We start from the raw sequence: 21,540 nt of genomic DNA on the forward strand, positions 1-21,540 counted from the left end.
AGATTCATCCACCACTTAACCACATATATTTGCTGGGCTCACACTCTGTGCCAGCCCTACGCTGGTGGCCAGTGAGGAAGGGGGTATCCATCACTCTGATGCACATGGTTCATACCCACGTGGAACTTCTCATTTGGCTGAATTGAATTCGGAACTCAGATCCGTTTGGTGCCGATGTTTATGATTTTCCACTGTGTCAGCCTTTCTCTCCACTCCGTTGGAGCCTGGCAAAGTGCTTGGCACATAGTAGGCACTCAACAAATATGGCTCGAGTGAGTGATAGAATGGGAAATCTCAACAGGGCCCTCCCTGCATTGATAAGTAAATCTCCAGATGGGCTTTTGGCTGCAAATTACAGGAAAAGAAAGTGATTTCTCTGCTATTTCTGGGCTCATGAGCAAACCCAGGCATATTTAGTCTCAGGATGGACCTTCATCAAGTCTGACTTGTGGAACTCTAACCTCAGGACCCAGGAAGGGGAACCTCTGTACCCGTCAGAGCTAGAGTTTATTAGGGACAGGACAGGACTCTGCAGGGCCTGTGGTAAAGGATTTTGGGGCCGTGGAAGCCCCACTCTGAGGGAGGCTTAAGATCTCAACATGTGGAATCTCCTGATTATCAGTAGGTAGCTGGAGGACGCTCCAAGTCTGGCACATGGAAGCTTGGCTGGACTCACAGTTGGTTGAATTTATGAGCAACAGCCTGTTCTGTAAGGAGAAGAGACAAGATCAGTCACCAGGGTGACTGCCTGTTCAACCCCCGAATGGGACTCCCATCCATCCAAGCCGAGCAAGGGCCAGTGCCTGAGGCATTTGCGTTAAAACTCTTTCCAAATGGTACGTAGTTAGGCGCTTCTTGTTGGCTTCCTGGGGACTGTGTCTGTCTGTCTACAGATGGAGGGTGGTCTCAGGTTTGGGGTGGGGCCAGCGGTCCCTGAAGGACTGAGTGGAGATCTTGGGAGGAGTTACAGTTTCTGGTGGTCTGGAGATTCTGGTGACTTGGCAGGGCCCAGTCTTCTTGGTAGGGATGCCCTCTGCTGTCCTAGCTCTCTCGGGAGATAACGGTCACTATCATATGGTCATTTCTAAGTGTCCTCAGGGCACATGCAGACACCCCCCAGCAGGCCTCCCTGGGAGCTCCCCCCTGGGCGCCTCTCTACATGCCCACCCTGAGTCCTCCTCCCTGGACAGACGCAGACACTCACCCATGAGGCTTTTTAACAGTTTCACGTCCAACTGTCTGAGGATTTCGCTGATCAGAGGACACACCTGGGCCACCAGCATAGAGACAAGGGTCAGGCTGGGGGCTAGGAGAAGAAAGCTAGAGAGCCTGTGGCTGGAGCCTTAGACTCCACTGGATTTCCACAAGGAATCATGGCAGCAAGGGCAGCTCCCTTGTGCTGAGCGCCAACTAGAGGCCACGCACAGCACTTAGAAGTGTGCCTGAATCCTCATGATGACTCCATGAGATGGGGACTGTGATGGTTCCCATGCTACAGATGGGGAAACTGAGGTGTGGGGAGGCTAAGTCACTTGCCAAGGACACACAGCCAGTAGATGACAAAACTGAGATGTTTCAGGTTCTGAAGCCCAAGATTTGAAACTCTTTTCTGAATTGCCAATATATACGTCCTGACCCTCAGACTCAAAGATACCCAAGGGGAAAATATTTTTCTCAAACTTACCTGACTTTCTACCAGGTGCGGGGTCACTTTTACCAGGTTCTCCCTGAAGTGGCGGAGAAAATGTTTCATCTTTGGTGAGATATCTCTGGAAAGAGAGGTAGATGTGTAGAACAGAACAGAGAAATCTCTGCAGTACCGGTGCTGGGACTGACTGCTTGAGTACACCCTACACAGACATTTAATCATCGGCCAGCCCTCTACAAGAAGCATCACTGTTAGCAGTAGTTGAGGGGGCAACACAGAGAGGTGATGTGACTTGCCCAAGGTCACACAGCTAGTTGGTGCTGACTGGATTAGAACCAGGTCACGAGAGCACCAGAGTTCAGTCCTTCCCCTGCACTGTCCTAGCCATGAATGCCCTGCATGATTTAGGCATTCAGTGAATGTCTGATGAATAAATGAATGAACACCCGCTGACGACCTGGTTGCTTTCAGCATTCTGGAATTACAGAGAGAAGTCACACCCACATATTGCCCTCAAGGGACTCATAGTCTGCTGAGGTTGACAGAGTTGGTCAGCCAGTATATAGGTCTATTATACACTCTATTAATAGATGCACCATATAAATAGCTCTATTTTTTTTTCTCTGTCTGGTTCCCTACTGTATGGCTAACATCAAGTATGCCATGTCTGGCACCTAGTAAGTTCTCAGTAAATATTTGTTGAGTGAATAAGTGATGAGGAGGAGTTCTTGAGAGAAGGGAAGGGCATTCCAGGTGAAAGGATCAGCATGTGCAAAGGCAGGGTGGTATGCAAATATAGGGCATGTTGATGGAGAGGTGGGGCCTTCATTGACACGAGAGGGCAAAGGGCTGCAGAGTGGGGCAGGCGAGAGCAGGAGGAGGGCCCTGACTGACATCTAGGGGTCTGTTCTTCATTCAGAGGGCTTTGGAGAACACCTGGAGGGTTTGGAGCAGGGGCACATTTCTGTGCTAGAAAGTTATTTCTGCTGCAGGGGCAGAATGCAGTGAAGGAGGGTGAGGTCTGAGTCAGGGAGTGTCAGAGTGGCTCCTGCAGGGGTCCAGGAAGTGGTCTATGAGCGGGAGCAGTGGCTGAGGGATGGAGAGAGAGGGAGCAAGCAGGGGCTGCCAGAAGGTCATTGATGGGAGCCAGGGAGGATGGGCTGCGGGGTGTGGGGAAAGAGGAAAGGTCCCTCCTGGAGGGTGGCCACGCCATCACTGGGATGCTGGCTCAGGAAGAGAAGTCGATCCTAGGGAAATGGTGAGATCTATTTTGGGCTCACCCAGGAGGTGTTGGAGACATGTGGTCGCACCTAGGGGGGGTTGGAGAGGGGCCCGGCCTTGGGGAGGGCAGCTGGGACCTTACTCAGTTAGAACTGTTGTGTAGATGCTGCTTTGCTCCACACCGCAACTGCCTATCACCAGATCCCTCCGGCCAAATTCGTCTTTCTCCAGCCAGAACTCCATAACGAGGTTCATGCATACGTGTATCTTTATGATCTTGTTATTGAAGGACCTGGGGACAAGAGAGAGGAGGAGAAGAGAAAGGGCCAGGGACGGAGGAGGAGGTGGAACAGCCAACACCAAGAGAAGAGTGACCCTTTCAACAACTTTTTCAACAACTACTCCTGCGGCCGGCGACAAAGGAGAAAATGCTGTCAGACAGAGTGGCTTCTGAAAATTCTTTAACTCGACCGGCTTAGGGGCCTTTGGAAATTCAGAAGTTGAGAGTTAGTCTTATTAAAAAAAAAATCTTTACCATTTAGCTGTGCCCTCCCTTTTCTTGGGGGCAGCTGATGTTAAAGGATAGTCTGACAGACGGAGGGAGGGGTGATGATAGAAATAAAATGTTCCTCTCTTTTCTTTCGAATCAGTGTCATGAACTCACATAGGTTTAAATGAGCAAATGACATGCCTCCACTGACCAGGAATTGCCATCCACATTTCAGCTGAAGAAACCAAGGCTCAGAGATGTGAGGTGACTTACCCCAGGTCACACAGCAAGTGAGTTCAGAAACCAGGATTTGAACCAGGTTGAAGTCAGAAAGATCTGGGTTCCCTAGGTTGCCAAATTCCACCCTCCCCCACCAGCTCCCAGATTCCTGCTGGGGAGGAACAGCGCCCCACTGCCCCTGCTGAGGTATGACTCACAGTCTCAAGTCAATGTCAAATTCAAGTGAGATGTTGGCCGAGAACCACTCCTTGTGGAAAGACATCCGGATCCCACCATAGTCCAGCTGAATGTTGGTGACGTTGGCGCTACACAAGGAGAGAGCAGAGGCCCTTCAAGGGTAAGGAAATCTGGACATCAGGACCTTAGGCTGACAAACAGTGGGCTTTGGAGTCAGATCCTTTTAAAGATGGTTGGAGGCCAAGAGCCACCTGTAGGAGCCCTGGCCTGCAAGCTGTCCCTGAGGGCCCTCAACAGTTCCACACAACAAATGTGTACGACTCACAGCCAACTGCAGATCCAAATCCTGGGACTGTTCTCAGACCCAGCAGCTGCCTCCCAGCACAGGGCCCCGCTGTCTGCCCAGGTGCCCAGGCCCAAGGCCTGGGAGCCGCCTCTGCCTTCCCTCCATCTCTCACCTTCACCTTCAACTCATCTGTGAATCACACTGGCTCTGCTTACAAAATATACCTGGGATCTGGCAACTTCTCATTACTTCTGTCCCTTTCCTCTGGTCCAGGTCACCATCACTTCTTGCCTGGAGATGCTCTAGTTTCTGAGTTCCTTGCCATGAACTGGGCCTCTCTATGAACTCTTCTCCACACGGCAGCCAATAGGCAGCCCTGTTACTTAACATTCTGCCTGGGTTTCTCACTGCTCTTGGAATAAAACCCGAACTCCATACCATGGCCTCTAAGACCTGCAGGGTCTGGCCCCACCTGCCTCCACAGCCACATTTTCTACCTGCCCCCCCCTCCCCACCTTGCTCACCCACCACACAGGACTTTTTCTCTTCTTCTGACACACCAGTCTCTTTCCTTCCTCAGGACCTTTGCACTTACTGCCATATCCTTCATGTCGCTTGCTTCCTTCTCTTCATTCTTCCTAAGGATTATCTCTTGAGAAAGGTCTTCCTGATCAACCGCTCACTGTCACCACTTACCTTGCTGAAGTTGTCTTCCTAACATTCCGTCTCCCTGAAATTAGCTATTTCCTTTTGTGCCTCATCTCACTAACTAGGATGTAGGATCCAAAAAGGCAGTGACCATGTGTCTTGTTTATGGCCATATTGCAAGCACCCAGCCCAGGTCCTGGTACATGGTAGGTGCTCAATGAATTCTTGTAACAACTAGGAAGGGAATGAAAGAAGGGAGGTGGCTGTGGACACACATCAGGGGAAACCCTGCTGGCTCCTTACAATGGCGAGAGTGAGGGACTGAGTCAGGGAGACAGGGGCTCAGGGGCCCAGCCAGCTGGAACCGCTGTGGAGCGGCTGGGAGCCTGGGAGGCTGAGGAGGCCGCGTCCCTCGAGAGGAAGGAGGGAAACTGCAGGTTAGCAGCCCAGGCCGGCTCTGCTGGGTTAATCGGAGGGCCTGCTGCCTCTGCATCCACTATGTGGGGCAGAGAAGGCTCCCAGCTCCTGAGGCAGGGACAGTTATTATGCCCATTTCACTGATGAGGGCTTAAGGCTGCAGCTCAGAGACCTCAAACACCTTGCCAAGAGTCACACAGCTGTCAACAGTAGAGTGGGGTTCAAATGTCTGACTCTAGACCTGGGTTCCTTTGGCACCCCAGATGTTTGTCCAGGCTGTGCTCTGGGTACCCACATTATAGATGAGGCTGGAGTGGTCCCACAATTTCCCTAAGGTTGGTGGCAGCCCCAGGATTTAAACGCAGAAGCTTTTATTCCTGAAACTTTGCTTTCATTATCCTGCTTTAATTATGCTCCCTCCCCAGTGGTTCCTCATAGTGCCCTCCCCCCCCCCCCCCCCCTCCCCGTTCCTTGTATTGGACCTTTTATCCCCTCCTTCCAATCTTCCTTCTTTCCCTCTTCACAGCCTTGTGCTTTCATCCCCTCGGCTCTGCCCTCTGACCCAGAGTTTTCTAGAGTCCCAGGGCCAGGGGCGGGGTTCAGGGCCTCACCTGCTTTCTTGCTGTTGCTGGAGGCTCATGCTGCTGATTAGCCAGCCCACCATCCCTGGGGCCATCTGCCCCGAGGCATTCAGACTTTCCATGAGGCGGATGTTCTGGATTCGGCCCTCTGCGTTGTGCTTCATGAGGCCCTGGGCAATAACTGGAAATGGACAAGGGACCAGTGACACTGCAAGTTAAGGGGCCTACGTTGCAGGCTGCGGCATCCACTTCTTGCTGAGTGATCAGTGCTTGTCACCCTCCAACTCCACTCTCCACACTGAAATCCATACTCCTCATCTGGGAACCTGTGCTTTGCAGGGTTGATGGGACACACATGCAGTGGGTCTGACAGGTAATAGCTGCTCTGACGAGATGATAGTAGTTGAAAGTTCGCCCAGTGTTCTATCTCTGAATCTGGAACAGAGAGCCTGACGTACGGGATGTACATCACAGCAAATATTGGTTGAAGAGAAAAATAGGTGGGTAAATAAGAAGAGACTAAATGTAATTTCTCCCACACTGTGTCCAGAACAAGATGCAGGACTATGTGGAGCTACCAGCAGAAAAAAATGAATTCCAAAAAGGAAGGGGGTTTTAAAAGTGATGGGCATGCTTCAGTCCTGCCTGTCAGCGCTAGACCCTCCTGCCCAGGATTGGGCCCAGCTCTGATGAACCTCAGAGGGTACACAGGACACCTTTATTTCACTTGCCTGACCCTCCCTGTGGTCAGAACCCACACTGCAGAGCAGCAGAAACCATGGTTCCACCTCACTCTCCTCCCTCCAGCTCCCAGACCCCCTTTCAGTATCCCATGTTTCTGTTGTCGCCTGCAAAGAGAAAGTGTGTTTGGAGTCATAGATCTGGGTTCAAATCCTGGGTCTGTCACCTTCCTGAGTCCTGATTTCCTCACTGGTATAACAGAGGCAGTAATAATACCCATCTCACAGGATTCTTGTAAGGAATATTGAGATAATTTATCCAAACAAGAATATTATTGAGCATCTATTGGGTATCAGGCCTTGCGGTACATAATAAAGACACAAACCAGTTTTCTGTCTAATAAGAAAGACATACATTGACCACATAGTTTCAAAGATAGAGTGATAGTATAGGTATGCCTAGAACTCTTATCAGTTCTTGGTTAATGATGATGGCAACACTTGGAAATTTGTGACCAGTACACATTAGTAGTCACCAGTCCAATATCCATCCATCCGTCCATCCTCCATCTAGCCATCTGTCCAATATCCACCCATCTATTCATCTATCCATCCTCCCATTCATCTATCCTATCATTCTCATCTGAACCTTGTTCAGATTCATGCTCTCTCTCCAATTCCTGATCCAGATTAAAGCCTTTGATTATCTGAACCATCATTGCCTGGTAACTCTTTCAGGTTTAAAGTGGGCATATCACCCAAGTTGGCCCTATCAATCAGACTAAACAGAAGATCTTATGTTTCCTGTTAGAGGGGAAGTTTCTTTCCTTGTCTCCTATTGGAAGGGAGCAAGGCAGGCTGTAGCTCTGATGGCCACTGGCCACCATTTTCCTGCCACACTGGGAACTAGTGGCCTGAGGATGAAACTATGCTGATAGCAGAGCTACAAAAAAAAAAAAAAAAAAAAAATTGGACAAAATCCAGTTCTGAATGGCACCTTTGAGTTGCTGATTGAATCATACCTGGAGCTTGTCCTACCTATGATTTTTGGTTCTGTGACATTTTTTTCATTGTTTCGGCCATATTGAGTTGGGTTTTCTATTATGTGCAGCTAAATACTCTGATAGAAGAGGTGGTTATAGTGATAAATATATTCACAGTTGAAAAAGCACTTGGCACGTGCTTTCCTTTGTTTAAATCTCAAAAGCAGCCCCATGAAATACCATTCTAACTGCACCCATTGTAACCATGATGATGCCTAGGCCCACAAATACACGTGGTATATATTTCCTAATGTAATGAAATGGATACATTTGTGGCAATCCAGAAAATACCAAGTTGTGATGAGGGAAATGGGAAATACTGATTATCTGGAACCATCAGGAAATAGAAATAGTAGTTGAAGATTTCATTCCCCAAAAGTTTTTGATCTGGATGGTTTTGGGGAAGAGTTTTACCGAACTCTGTAAAGAGATAATTGTGAAAGAAAACAGAAAAAGAAGATGCAAAATTCATTTTATGAGGCTAGTACAAGTTGCCTACCTTCAAGAAAAGCACCAGGAAAGAAAGTTACACAACACTTTCATGTATGAAAACTTTGCTAACATCCTGTAAAATTATTAGCTAATAAATCAGATAGCTAGTAGTACATTAGCTCTCTATAACTACATTACATTACATTATAAAGTATATTTTTAGTATGATACATTATAATACATTCTATTACATTATAAAAAATAGTACAGGATAAATATATCATTATGGTAAATTATAAAAAATATCATAATTATTCCAGAAATGGGTATATCCCAGAGAAATTCTTCCACAGCTCCTAACAGGGACACATGCATGAGCACATGAACAAGGATGTTCATCTCACTGTAGTTTAAAACAGTGGGGAGTTAGAGACAAGTCAAGTGTCCATCCCTAGGGAAATGGCCGACTGATGGTGAAGTGGATGAATCTCATGGACTTGTAAATACCAGCATGAAGCAACAGATGTCAACAGCACAGCATCCAGTGAAAGCAATAAAGAACAACAAGATCTACATGGCAGTACCATTTATGCAAATCAAAACACTGCACGTTTTATAAGGACATGAGCATAGGTAAACAAATATTAAACACACCGCAGAGCCTGCCAAGGAAGAGGGGATGGGAGTGAGAATAAGAGGTAAAGGGGAAAATGACAAAATAAAACACAAGAGGACCTTCATAGCAACAATGATGTGCTATGAACTGGCATATGATCAACTGAACCTCAGTTTTCTGTACTTAAAGGTCTAAGAGAAAAAGGAAGAAAAGAGGATGACTGACCCGAGGTCACCCAGCAAGTCAGTGGTGGGACCCAGATGACGCCTCCCCCACCCACCCTGTGACAGTAGGCAGAGCATGGGTTGAACTTACTTCTTGCCAGAGCTGGTTTGCTGTCCACATGGGCTTTGGCCAGGCCCTGCTTGTGCAGTGCTGAGGGCAAAGACAGCAAGCTGAGGAGAACTAGGAGCCTCCAGATTGGGCACATCTCAGGTTCTGGGACTTGTGGGTGTCAAGAAGGGTCAGAAGGTACCCAGATGGGTGGCTGTGGGGGTGGCTGCCTGAATGAGTGGACTCATGGTTTCCTGTGGAAAGATGACACCAGAGTTATCCCTGAGCATGCCGTGGGGAGGTCTTGTGATGGGCTCTGGCAGCTGCCACTGGGATTTGCTCCCATGGTGAGGGCAGAAGGTGGAACCCTGTGGGGAGGGCCAGAGATCCAGAGGGGGACCTTGTTGCTTGGATACACCCAGGAGAGCCCACTGTTGGGTCATCCAGCAGGAGTTGTCTCCCAGACCCTGTGCAGGCTGGATCTTGGGGATTCTACAGTAAGTGAATGAATGAATGAGTGACTGAGGATGACTAATTTCAGGCTTTCCAATTGGACTAGGACTTATTTTAGTGTTTATTTATTAATTTTGAGAGAGAGAGAGAGAGAGGGAGAGAGAGAGTGAGCATGAGTCGGGGAGGAGCAGAGAGAGAGAGTCCTAAGCAGGCTCGGCACTGTCAGTGCAGAGCCAGAGACGGGGCTTGATCCCATGAACTGTGAGATAATGACCTGAGCTGAAATCAAGAGTCAGATGCTTAACCAACTGAACCACCCAGGCTCCCCTGGACTAGAACTTTCTCAAGGGCAAGATCATTCACGATGCCTACCATGATGCTTGCTTGCTAGGAATTGAGGGTTAACGAATGTTTGTTGAGTGACTGAATGACTAAATACATGAATGAGTGAGAATGGCTGATCTTTAAACCCCCTACCAAGTTATAAAGGCAGGGTGTGAGTCCAATGCCTCCCATGTTTACCGCATGGTAGTTACTAATGTTTGTTAAATGATAAAAATGAATGAATGATTGGATGGATGGATGGATGGATGGATGGATGGATGGATGGCTTATGGATAAGATTTATAGGAGAGGGACAGAGAGCCTCTCTCTTATTTCATTGTTCTGAAGTTGGGAGTCAGAGAGAATTCAGCACAAATCCTCCTGTCCTCAACATCTCAAGAAATGGCACCATAATCCATCCAGTTGCTCTGGCCCCAGCCCTTGGAGTCCCTCTTAACTAATCTTTCCTCATGACCCACTATCCATCTGTCCTGTCAACACTTCCAGAATCTGACCACATCTAATAACTCCTTCTCAGCCACCATTACATTGGCCTGGATTATCGCATGGGGATCCCTACCTGATTTCGTGGCTTTTTTCCTTGCCCACCTACAATCTGTTTTGCACACAGCAGCCTGCCTAACCATTTCAAGACATTAATCAGATCACAGCCCTCCTCTGCTCAAAACTTCTAAAGCTTCCCACTGCTCACAGAGCAAATGTCAAACTCCATACAATGCCTCCCAGGTCCTGCAGGGTCCCCTGGTGTTTGTTCTCTCTGACCTTACCTCTTAACACTCTGTCCCTCATCTGCTCCCACTCCTGGCAGCCACACAGGCCTGGGGGAGGGGGGGCATGGTCTGGGTCCCACAGTTCAGCTGCTGTGAAATCCCAAGACAATGGTACTCTTGACTTCCTGTGCTCCACCCCCCCCCCCCCCCCACCCCCGCCGAGAATGTTCAGGGTCCTTTGCAAATCTCATGAAGCCCTGGGGCCATCCTTGGGCACTTCACATCCAGTTTTGTAAGAGATCATAACTAAAGCATTCGTTCAGGGTGATGGCTTTCCGGAATTGATGTCCTCTTGCAGGGCTCACACTCCCCTTGGGGATGTTTGTAGAATATCAGTTACCTCAAAATGTACTTTTCCAGTCTTCCTGATCTTGTGTAACCAGTTGGGATTTTGTTATTTTTTTTGTCAAGAAAATTGGAGAAAAGTGGGCACCGTTGGGAGGAACAAACCTGTTGTCCTTGGCTCTTTGAAGGTCTGAACTTGGGAGTGGGGAGGGCTGTCAGTCCTGCCCCATTGCAGGATGTGGTGCTCAGGGCCCCTGAGTCTAAAGAAATGAGCAGGTGAAGGATGTAGACTTTCCAAGCCTGGTGCATGACAAGGGAGCAGAAAGGCACCGCTCTGGGACGAGCCCTGGATTTCCTTGTCCTCGTGGTGCTCCCATACCTGGCGGGATGTGGGGGGTGGGGACACCAGACAAGTGGGGAGGGGGGTTATCAGAAAAACGACCTCCCTGAGGAGACAGAGTGGAATTTAAGGGAAAGCCTATAAGTTAGCTGGTGTCGTGTTTCCTCTTCCCCCACGGCCTGCCTTCCTGCCCCAGGCAGCTACCTCTAGGGATGGTGCCGCTGACGTTTATTTGGTGGGCCTCATTCACTGTGCTAAGCCTGCTCCATGTGTGATCTCATTCCACACGTGAGGGGTTGGGGACATAGAGAAACCCAGAGGCCTACAGAGCTCTGGGCTGGGACCAGGACGAGCTGCCACCCGGCAGGCTCTCTGGCTCTCTGTCCCTGCCCAGAGGAGTAAGAGGTTTCCTTTGGAAGGTGGAGCTGCTGGCTGCCCCAAACCTCATCTAGTAGCCCTTTCCTTTACTATTTCAAATAACTTGCTTTAGAACAAGCTTCTTTACCTTTTTGGGGGGCATTTTCTTTTTTTTTTTTTTTTTTTTTTTTTTAAAGAATACCAAGCAGCCTTGGTCTTTTTTTTTTTCAACGTTTATTCATTTTTGGGACAGAGAGAGACAGAGCATGAACGGGGGAGGGGCAGAGAGAGAGGGAGACACAGAATCGGAAACAGGCTCCAGGCTCTGAGCCATCAGCCCAGAGCCTGATGTGGGGCTCGAACTCGCGGACCGCGAGATGGTGACCTGGCTGAAGTCGGACGCTTAACCGACTGCGCCACCCAGGCGCCCCGGGGGGCATTTTCAAAATGTGATGACAACTTTGGTTTGTCCAGAAAAAATAATGTAAAAACTGGTTAAAAAATGTTGCTGATAGTAGCAGGATTTCCATCACCCTCTTAAGCCGTGACCATTGACACAAGTTAAAACCCCTGCTCTCCTGGTAACTGGCTTTCAAGGAGTTTGACTTGGATAAAATTTATGTATTCAGTCAACCATTGCTTCCTGTGGGCCTACAATGTGCCAGGAACTGTGCTTGGCTCTAGGCAATAACAGACACACAGCTTCTCTAGAGACTTATACTCTGGGGAGAGAATCAGAATAAGACAAAATAAACAATACATGGAATAATTACAAATTGTATACCAAGGGGGGAAATTTGGGTGAGATTGAGAATAGGAGGGAGGCCACTTTGAGCAATGGGTAGGGAAGGTCTCTCAAGAAGGTGACATTTGAGCTGAGTCCAGGAGGAGACAGAGCCTGCATTGGGTGTAGATGGAGGAACGACACATTTGGCAGATAGTACTGTAAGGTCAAAGGGCCTGAGATGGGAAAGGGCTCAGCAGATTGGAGGAACAAAGGAAAATGGGTGTGGCTGGGTCTACTGGGTTAGAAATTGGTGTCCAGGTGCCCAGGCTCACGTCCATGGCTCTAGGGAGGGGGTGTCCAGCATGACAAGGAGGCAGGAGTTTCCCCTGGCTGAACCAAGGGCCAAGCAGGCTTTTGCACGTGAGCGCCCTCCTATAGCTGGGTAAAGACATCCCCCTCCCTGCCAACTCCAGACTCCTCCCACAGCTGCTCTCTGGGCTCAAAGGCAGCTCCAGGTCCCCAGCCAAAGGCAGAATTCCTGAAACTCCAGGGGGCAGTAGAATGGGTGGAAGCAGAACGGTGGAAGTTTCCTGTACCTAACGAAGCAGGGTGGACTGGTTTGGTTTATTTTTTGGGAATCATTCTTCTGTGGAATGGAATTCACTATTCATGTAGGCATTCATTTATTCCACTTTTTGTAGAAATATGTATTTTTAACATTCATAGAGGTCTACGACTGGAACTTTAACCCAAAGACAAATTTACTTGAAAAGGGTGTGGAAGGTAGGCAGGGAGTGTGGTGCCATCTGAATAGAACATCGGGAATGAGGGGCGCCTGGGTGGCGCAGTCGGTTAAGCGTCCGACTTCAGCCAGGTCACGATCTCGCGGTCCGTGAGTTCGAGCCCCGCGTCGGGCTCTGGGCTGATGGCTCAGAGCCTGGAGCCTGTTTCCGATTCTGTGTCTCCCTCTCTCTCTGCCCCTCCCCCGTTCATGCTCTGTCTCTCTCTGTCCCAAAAATAAATAAACGTTGAAAAAAAAAAAAAAAAAAAAAGAACATCGGGAATGAAAAAGGATGATGAGGATGTCTCTTCTGGGTTCTGGGGTGGCGCGAAGTAGGGAAGGTGGAAAAGCTGGCGTTTCTGGTGCATTGCAGTGCTTTTGAGAGGACAAATGGGACTTGTAAAAATGCAGACTCCTGGGCCACCCCTGAGCAACTGAGTCAGCCTCTGGAGGTGGGACCTGGGAATAAGCTTCTGGGAGATTCTGCTGTACATGGTGCCTGAGAACCACTGAGCTGAAATAAGAATGATGATGCCATTTGCTGAGAGCTGACTGTGCTCAAGGGGCAGTCGAAGTGCTTTCCTTTAATCGCTTCTTTAATCCCCCGCACAGCCCTCTGAGGTGGGTACTGTTGTGATTGGCCCCCCTTTGCAGAGGCACAGAGAAGTTGAGTCAGATCCCTGGAGTCACCAGCCAGGGCAGGTGGGGCTGGGGCAGGAGCGAGGCAACCAGACCCACAGAAGGGAGATCAGAGGAGCTGTCGCTCATTCCTCCTGGGCCTCCCCCTCCCACACCCCACTCTGCTCCCCAACACGATCCCACGGCCCTCACAGGCATTGCAAGGAGAGGGAGGAGGAACAGCAGCAGACTCCTATTTTGCCCCTACTCTGCGCCAGGCTCTGCTCTAGGCTTTTGGTAGCTTTAATCTCATGAATCCAATAGCCCTGGAGGGTTGTGTTGTTACTGCCCCACCTCCCAGATGCAGAGCCTGAGGCACAGAGAGATGGACTCACTTGCCCGGGGACACGCACTGGTGAGTGTGGAGCCAGGATTCAAAGCCAGGCTGTCTGGCTCTGTGGGCTGTCTCGTCTCTGATAAATTCGCCCAAAGCCCTTGCCCTTCAGCCTGTCAAAGATTGCCAGTGAGCTGGAGTTGACCTACCAGGGGGAGTGAAGACTGCAGGTCTCACCAAAACCATGAAGGCTCTGAACCACTAGGGGGCAGGAACTGGCCCCGTGAAGCCTGGGGTCCTACCCAGTGGAGATGTTCTCAGGAGGAAAGGAGGGAGGCAGGCCATTCACAGTGACCAGCTATTCAGAGGCACGCCTGCCTTAAATGTCAGCCAGTGGGGAGGAGGAAATGGGCTTGAGTCCTTCTTAAAGTGCACGTCCAACCTCAGTATCCATTGTAAGAAATTTGATCAGAAGGAGTCAACTAAAAACAAAGCAAGCAGAAGCAAGGAAGTGATAAAGGTTAGAATGGAAATTAATGAAATAAAAAAAAAAAAACATTAGAGACAATCAGTGAAATCAGAAGCTGTTTCTTCCAGAAGATTAATACAATTGATAAAACTCTAATCAGGTAGATTCAGAAGAAGAGAGAGAAGATGCAAATGACTAGCATCAGGAATGAGAGGAATGACAGCATTCCAGACTTTACAGGAATTAAAAGGAAATAAGGAAATATTATGAATAACTTTATCTCAATTGATACTACAACATTTGGAGATGTGAATTGTGAGAACAGCAAAGGAAATTGGAAAAGAGGGAGGCATATATTTCCTAGGGCTTTCCTGCAGTCCTGCTGGACCAGCTGACTGGGGTCTGGGGTCTCTTTGGACCAGTTGTGATGGAAGGCCAATCCTGTTTACTTTATACATCTCTGCACTGTGTGTTTTCATTTTTGTCTGCTTGTTTTTCCTTTTTTCCTCCATTCACCACACACTCACCACGCCGAGCTCCTTGTGTTGAATGAAACCTCTGAGCCAAGATCAGTTGAATTTTTTTTCTTGCAGCTTCTAGGAACTTTTTTTTTTTTTTAAATAAATACACTCTAGAGGGTTTATAAGAGGTTTTAGGTTTATACATACACACACATATATATGTATATGTGATACACTCTAGAGGGTTTATAAGAGGTTTTAGGTTTATACATACACACACGTATATATGTATACATATATACACATACATATATATGTACACACACACATATATAAGTATATATATATTTGGGTTCATTCAGGAAAACTGAACTTGGAAAAGCACAAACTACTAAAGCTTCTCAAGAAGAAATAAATATGGGAATGCAAGCTGGTGTAGCCACTCTGGAAAACAGTGTGGAATTTCTCAAAAAACTAAAAATAGAACTACTCTATGACCCAGAAATTTCACTACTAGGTATTTATCCAAGGGATACAGGTGTGCTGTTTCAAAGGGACACATGCACCCCCATGTTTATAGCAGCACTATCAACAATAGCCAAAGTATGGAAAGAGCCCAAATGTCCATCGATGGATGAATAGATAAAGAAGATGTGGCATATCTTTCAATGGAGTATTACTCAGTAGCCAAAAAGAATGAAATCTTGCCATTTGCAGCTACGTGGATGGAACTAGAGGGTATGCTGCTAAGCGGAATTAGTCAGAGAAAGACAAATATCATATGACTTCACTCATATGAGGACTTTAAGAGACAAACAGATGAACATAAGGGAAGGGAAACAAAAATAATATTAAAAACAGGGAGGGGGACAAAACAGAAGAGACTCATAAATCTGGAGAACAAACTGAGGGTTACTGGATGGGTTGTGGGAGGGGGGATGGGCTAAATGGGTAAGGGGCACTAAGGAATCTACTCCTGAAATCATTGTTGCACTATATGCTAACTAATTTGGATGGAAATTTTAAAAAATAAAAAAATAAAACAAGTTAAAAAAAAAGAAAAAAAAAAAGAAGAAGAAGAAATAAATAACCTGAGAAGCCCTGTATCTATTAAAGATATTGAATTTGTGGCTAAAAACCTTAGGACACAGAAACTCTAGGCCGAGATTGCTCCATACCAAACACCACATTATACCCAGCTATTCCAGAAAATTGAAGAGGAGGGCGTACTTATTAAGTCCTTCTATGAAGGCAGCCTTACCCTAATACCAAACACAGACTAAGATCAATACTACAGACCAACATTTGTTATGACATAGAGACAGAAATCCTCAATAACATATTAGTGACTTCAACAGATTTAAATGTATAGAAAGGGTAATACATCATGACTATGTGGGGCTTTATCTCAAGAAATCAAGGTTGGTTTAGCATTTGACAATCAATGTAATACATCATATTAACAAACTTGATAGATCAGATTACATGTAGTCAATGAAGGATATCTAAGATTGCATGGTTATTTGATATCCCATGCTAAGGTATTCATCTCTACCAGGACTCAGTAGCAAGACAGGAGCTATTTTTCAAAGTTAAAGCAGTTATCTGCAGACTAGGATAGGGCATTTATCCAAAGCCCTAGAGATCTGTGCTGTGTTTCTCCTATTAGAGCTGCCAGTACATCCAGAAACATCCTCACTTGCCATAGATACTTTGAAAGTATAATTGGTTCTGCCTAGGTCATAAGGACAAAGTGGTAGAGAAGTTTGCACTGCTTGCTGGAAAGCCTTTTCTTGTTCTGATTCCTACTCAAACTGGTCCCTTAAGAGTTACTCAGTAAATGCATCAGAATAATACTTTTAATTGTGGTATATATTACCTTAAAAGTTTAAAAAAAATTAAAATTTTTAATTAAATTAAAATTAATTAAATAAATTTTTATTAATTAATTAAATAAATTTAATTAATTAAATAAATTTTAATTAATTAATTAATTAAATTTAATTAAATTAAAATTAAAAATTAAAACAAACTTTGTGTTGTTTTGTAAGAATAAGCATTGCCATGGCACAGCAACTTATTTTTAATCTTGGAAGGGATACCCTGGCATGCTCCAAACCATTGTACTTGCAGAAACTTCATCAAAGTGGTGGGAATGTGGGCTTTTATGAGATTGCATCTCATCTTCTTGCTTGTGTGTATTTTACTGATGCCTTTAAATTCTTGCTAATTCCTACTCAAGTTTATCAGCATAATGTTAATAATGTATTGGACATATGTGATGTTCTGTGATGTCAATATGACCAAGATTTTTGTAAACTATATTATGGTAGAGAGCAGGATTGCTGAATAGCACTGAGAAAAACTATGAAGGTGTGCTGATAGCCCTGCCAGGTAAGGCAAGCCAATTCTGATGGCCCCTACATCTTGCAATAGAAGGAAAAATGTTTCCAAGGGCAATAGTGAATCCCAGGTGTCAGAGGCTGGATTGACTTTAAAGACAGTGAACAGTCTTGTTAAATGAGGATGGGATAAGTATTGTGAGTTTTTTTTTTCCTAGTGTGTCCAATTGGTTAGGCTACAGTCTCCAGTTATTTAATCAGATGCTAACCTAGGTGTTTCTCTGAAGGGAGTTTTCAGTCCATAATGAAATGACTTAATGTAAGGGAGAGTATCCTAGATAATGCAGGTAGGATTAATTCAGTTAGTTGAGAGGACTTAAAAGCAATGCTGAGGGCAGAGAAGGAGAAAGGGAGAGAGAGAAGAGGGAGGAAGAGGAGGAGGAGGAAGGGAAAAAGAAGGAATATTTCCTGTGGACAGCAGCTTCAGTGCTTGATTTTCCCTTCCTGATAGCTTGACCTATGGATTTTGGTCTGGCTTAGTCAACCCCCATATTCATGTAAGTCGATTCCTTCTCATCCCTCTCTTTGTCTCTCTCTCTCTCTGCATTAATCCTGACTGATACAACTATCAGCATCTTTTTGACTCTCAAACTAAAACGATGGTCTCTGTCTCTCCAGTTCCCCAGTGGTGTAGTATTGCTTTGGTTTATTATCCTGTTACAAGAGAAAGCTCCAGGAGTTTCCACTTGGCCTTTCCTCTCCCGAAAGCTCTCCCTCCATGGATCACAGAGCCAAGTGGGGATTCTGCCAGTTGCTAATTATTTCTATTCCAATTAGACATTAAAGAATTGGAGAAATAATCACAGACTGGGTCTGTGTAATTATCAGGCCCATTCTGAATCAAACTTATGCCCAAACTCCACTTATCATTTGACAAACACAAACCTGCTTTGCTGGACCATAAAGGTATTTTGGGTTCCTGGAAAATAGCATAAATTCAGAGATCCAGTATCTCGTATCCCCAAAAGTTCCGGGTATTTTTCCCCAGTGCACTATGATTCTACTAAATGTCAACAGGCCAGTTTGGGAAATACTTGAAGGAAGATTTACAGCATATGCTGTGGCAATATTCCAGGATCCCTTGCCTCCCCTTCAATCAAGGGGTTCTTGATTCTGAACTGGCTTTTAACTGCAAATTGGGTGAAAGGCTCTGACTTTCAATTTTGGCAACCCAAGTCAAGTTTCTGGATTCCAAACCGGGAGATCCTCTTAATTAACATTTAGCAGGTGAACGATTTCCTTTCTAGGAAAACTGTGATCAATTAGCAATTGCCAAATATTCTGATTACCAATTCATCCTTGCTACCCATTACAATAAGCATGCCCTCTTGTTTCTGCCAGTTAAGCTCCACCACTTGCTGTCTGTTACTTGTATATCTCACTGTCCCCATTGAAATCAGGGAATCCTTTTCAATGGCAGCGTCTCCCAGATGTGGTGGCTCCCAGAAAACAGCCACCACAGATCTTTTCAAGGATGTGGGTACCCTTAACTAATGTAATTTTCAATATCTTAGTGAAGATATTGTCCTTTGGACCCTCTCAGGAGATGTAATTTGGGACATATGTGTTGGCAAAAGATCAATCCACTCCAACAGTCCAATCTCCCCAAGCCTTTAGATTAGTTACTTATATTGTACCTAGAAAGTTCTCAACCTTATTCAATGAAGGCCATTTTTTAAATGTTTTATTTTATATTTGAGAGAGAGAGAGAGAGAGAGAGAGAGAGAGAGAGAGAGAATCAGAAGCAGACTCCAGGCTCCCAGCAGTCAGCACAGAGCCTGATGGGGGGCTTGAACTCATGAGCAGTGAGATTATGACCTGAGCCGAAGTCAGACACTAAATCAACTTAGCAACCTAGTCGCCCTGAATGAAGATCATTATTGAGTTCAATTTCCAATAACCAACACGGTAAACTATCAAAGCTATTTTTAACTATGTGATCTAATATTAAACCCAGAATCTTTTTTTTTTAATGTTTATTTATTTTTGAGACAGAGACAGAGCATGAATGGGGGAGGGGCAGAGAGAGAGGGAGACACAGAATCGGAAGCAGGCTCCAGGCTCTGAGCCATCAGCCCAGAGCCTGACCCGGGGCTCGAACTCACGGACCGTGAGATCGTGACCTGAGCTGAAGTCGGACGCTCAACCGACTGAGCCACCCAGGTGCCTCTAAACCCAGAATCTTTGATAAAAGCACTCATCAATTAATTAGGAACAACCCAGTGTTATATTCTATCTTCCTTGGTCTAACATATTTAGAATCAATTGCTATACATATTCCTTATGTCTGCTGATATAAATCGGCAAAAAAGGTAATTATTTTGAGTATATAAGTTATTTTATCCTCTATTCTTGCTCCCCTGGAGCATGCTGAGGTTTGAACCTAGTTATGGGTCTAGTGACAACAAAGGGTGGTTGGGATGAGTTTTAAAGATCTTGGAGGAGAAACCCCATGGAACTGGGAAACAGACTTCTGAAGAAGGGACTCTTGTTGGCTGGTGCAATATTATGAGGAAAATAATAAAGCTGGTTTGGAAGCATTAAACAAACAAACAAAGAAACAAACAGACAAACAACTTGTACACTGAATCCACCTTTCCCTGATTGGATGAAAAACCATTGCTGGGTGATGGTTAGAGGAACAGGAAGCAAACAGAAGAGAGGAGATTTCTTTTCTCCTCTTTCAGCCTTGCAATCTCCCTCTAGTAAAGGATACTAACAAGGAGCAAGCCAGTAAAAAAGATAGGTGGTTTTCAGAGTCCCAGACCCAGCATTGCAAATCAGAGTACAGAAAGATAGATTTGTAACCAAGAGCTAAAAGCATAATAAAAACACAATTTATTTAAGAGCAAATGATGTAATGTATGTACGCACAGAAGAGTGCCAGGCATGAATCAAGGTAGTGATAAGGAAAAAAAAAAAAAAAAAGGAGCAGAAGCGGGTGGGGAGTAGATTGGAGTGATCATCCAAAATTAATTTGTAATGACTTGAGGAACATGAACACTGAATAAGGGTTCACTGGTGTTGTCCATGAAGGAAGTTATAAATGACCTAAAGTAAGTTATTTTGAGTTGGGGTAATAAGCCAGATTATCCAAAATTGAGCACTAGATAAAGGTGAGAAGTTTGAAAGAATGAATAGCAATATGTCTCTTGAGAAGTTTGGTGATATAGGGAAGAAAAATGGAGTTACCAGGGCCAAGATATGTTTTCTTCCATAAGCCACAACTTTGTAGGTTGCCTGAAGGACTTACTGGATAAGACCAAAATTCTCACTTCACAGTGGAGAGATTGTGGCCCAAAAAGGGGAGGTACCTAAGGTCACGGAATCTTCCAGAAAACATCTCAGACAAGACAGGAAGACTTATTCCTTAGTTTTTGGGAATCTCCAGACCAGAGTGTTGAAGTATTTCTGATATAAAGATTAAATTAACCTAGGCATCCTCTTCCACTGTGCAAATTTTTGTCATCACGATCAGACCCACCACCATCTCTGGCTATCTGTGCCCCTGTCCACATTGCACTATGGAGGCAGGACGGCCCACAGCTCAGAGCTGCAAAAAAAATTTTTATTGTGAAGATATTACAGGGAATCAGCACATGGATTCTGGTGAGAAGTTACAGGGAAATAGCCTCCATACCCAGAGAAGTAGGGATCCTTGGTCCAGGGTGGGTAATGAAATTCCAGGTAGCAGCTGAATAATCAACATGAACATCTAGGATCATCGCCATACAGGTGATGGTCTGAAGTGTGGAGGATATTCCAAAGAGATCAGCAAGCATTACCTGATTCTGTGTGAGGTAATCAAGATATTAGTCAATTGCATACCCTCCTTTTTTTGAGAGAAGGGGAAGGGCAGAGGGAGAGGATCTCAAGCAGGGTCCTCGCTGTCAGCGCAGAGCCCCATGGGGGAGGTGGGTGGGGCTTGAACCCACTAACCATCAGATCATGACCTTAGTTGAAATCAAGAGTTGAATGCTTACTCTACTGAGCCACCCAGGCGCCTTTTTTCTACCCCCTTTTAGGGAGGCTGTAAACCAGAGCTGAGAGCCTCTTCTCCCGGATCTCACTTCCCTCTGGTACTGCTGTCCACTCTCCATGGTGCTGAACCATATTCCAGTCTGGACATCCATCCACTGCCTATCCCTGGATAAAAAAATTTGCTGTGTTCCTTGTACTCTCTCTCGTCAGATAAGATGAATCTTCCTTCTCACCTTGCCTTACTTCATGACACAAGGATGTAAAATATTGTCAGATGTCCTGCTTGATCAAAAGATATATTTCTTACTTTTAATATTGACAACATAGTCACATTTACAAAATACTTTCTAGGTTGAACCAAATATGTCTGTCGACTGAATATAACATGGGGGCACAGTTGGAGCTGCTGTGTTAGATGGCAGCCTAGATGTTTTTGTGGGTACAAATGAAATGCTCTAGGCTTTT

General features: G+C 45.8%; 1 protein-coding gene and 1 long non-coding RNA gene across 4 annotated transcripts in view; one reads left to right on the forward strand and one right to left on the reverse strand.

Moving 5' to 3' along the window:
• Window positions 1-488: 488 nt before the first annotated feature.
• Window positions 489-9,111, reverse strand: BPIFA3 (BPI fold containing family A member 3). Its single transcript, XM_045444883.1, has 7 exons — window positions 8,795-9,111; window positions 5,739-5,889; window positions 3,797-3,904; window positions 3,012-3,161; window positions 1,685-1,769; window positions 1,205-1,268; window positions 489-707 (listed from the first exon to the last, which is right to left on the reverse strand). The coding sequence occupies exons 1-7, from the start codon at window positions 8,907-8,909 to the stop codon at window positions 673-675; spliced, it is 708 nt and encodes a 235-aa protein (XP_045300839.1). The 5' UTR covers window positions 8,910-9,111; the 3' UTR covers window positions 489-672.
• Window positions 8,227-21,540, forward strand: part of LOC123580309 — a 60,107-nt gene continuing 46,793 nt past the window's right edge. For 2 of the 3 annotated variants that reach the window (XR_006703242.1, XR_006703240.1), the window contains exon 1: window positions 9,184-9,249. This is a non-coding gene — a long non-coding RNA (uncharacterized LOC123580309). Of the gene's footprint in view, window positions 8,729-9,183; window positions 9,250-21,540 lie in introns of those variants that run through there. The other variant, XR_006703241.1, reaches the window with a different exon arrangement.

This window comes from Leopardus geoffroyi, chromosome A3 (genome assembly GCF_018350155.1).
Source record: "Leopardus geoffroyi isolate Oge1 chromosome A3, O.geoffroyi_Oge1_pat1.0, whole genome shotgun sequence".
Classification (NCBI taxonomy): domain Eukaryota; kingdom Metazoa; phylum Chordata; class Mammalia; order Carnivora; family Felidae; genus Leopardus; species Leopardus geoffroyi.

Excerpts from the sequence above, each read along its gene's own strand:
- BPIFA3 (XM_045444883.1), bottom strand. The coding sequence starts at position 8,909 with ATGTGCCCAATCTGGAGGCTCCTAGTTCTCCTCAGCTTGCTGTCTTTG. Across the intron at positions 5,890-8,794 it reads CAAACCAGCTCTGGCAAGAA|TTATTGCCCAGGGCCTCATG; the intron begins GTAAGTTCAACC and ends GTCCATTTCCAG. Across the intron at positions 1,770-3,011 it reads TACACAACAGTTCTAACTGA|AGATATCTCACCAAAGATGA; the intron begins GTAAGGTCCCAG and ends CTCTCTTTCCAG.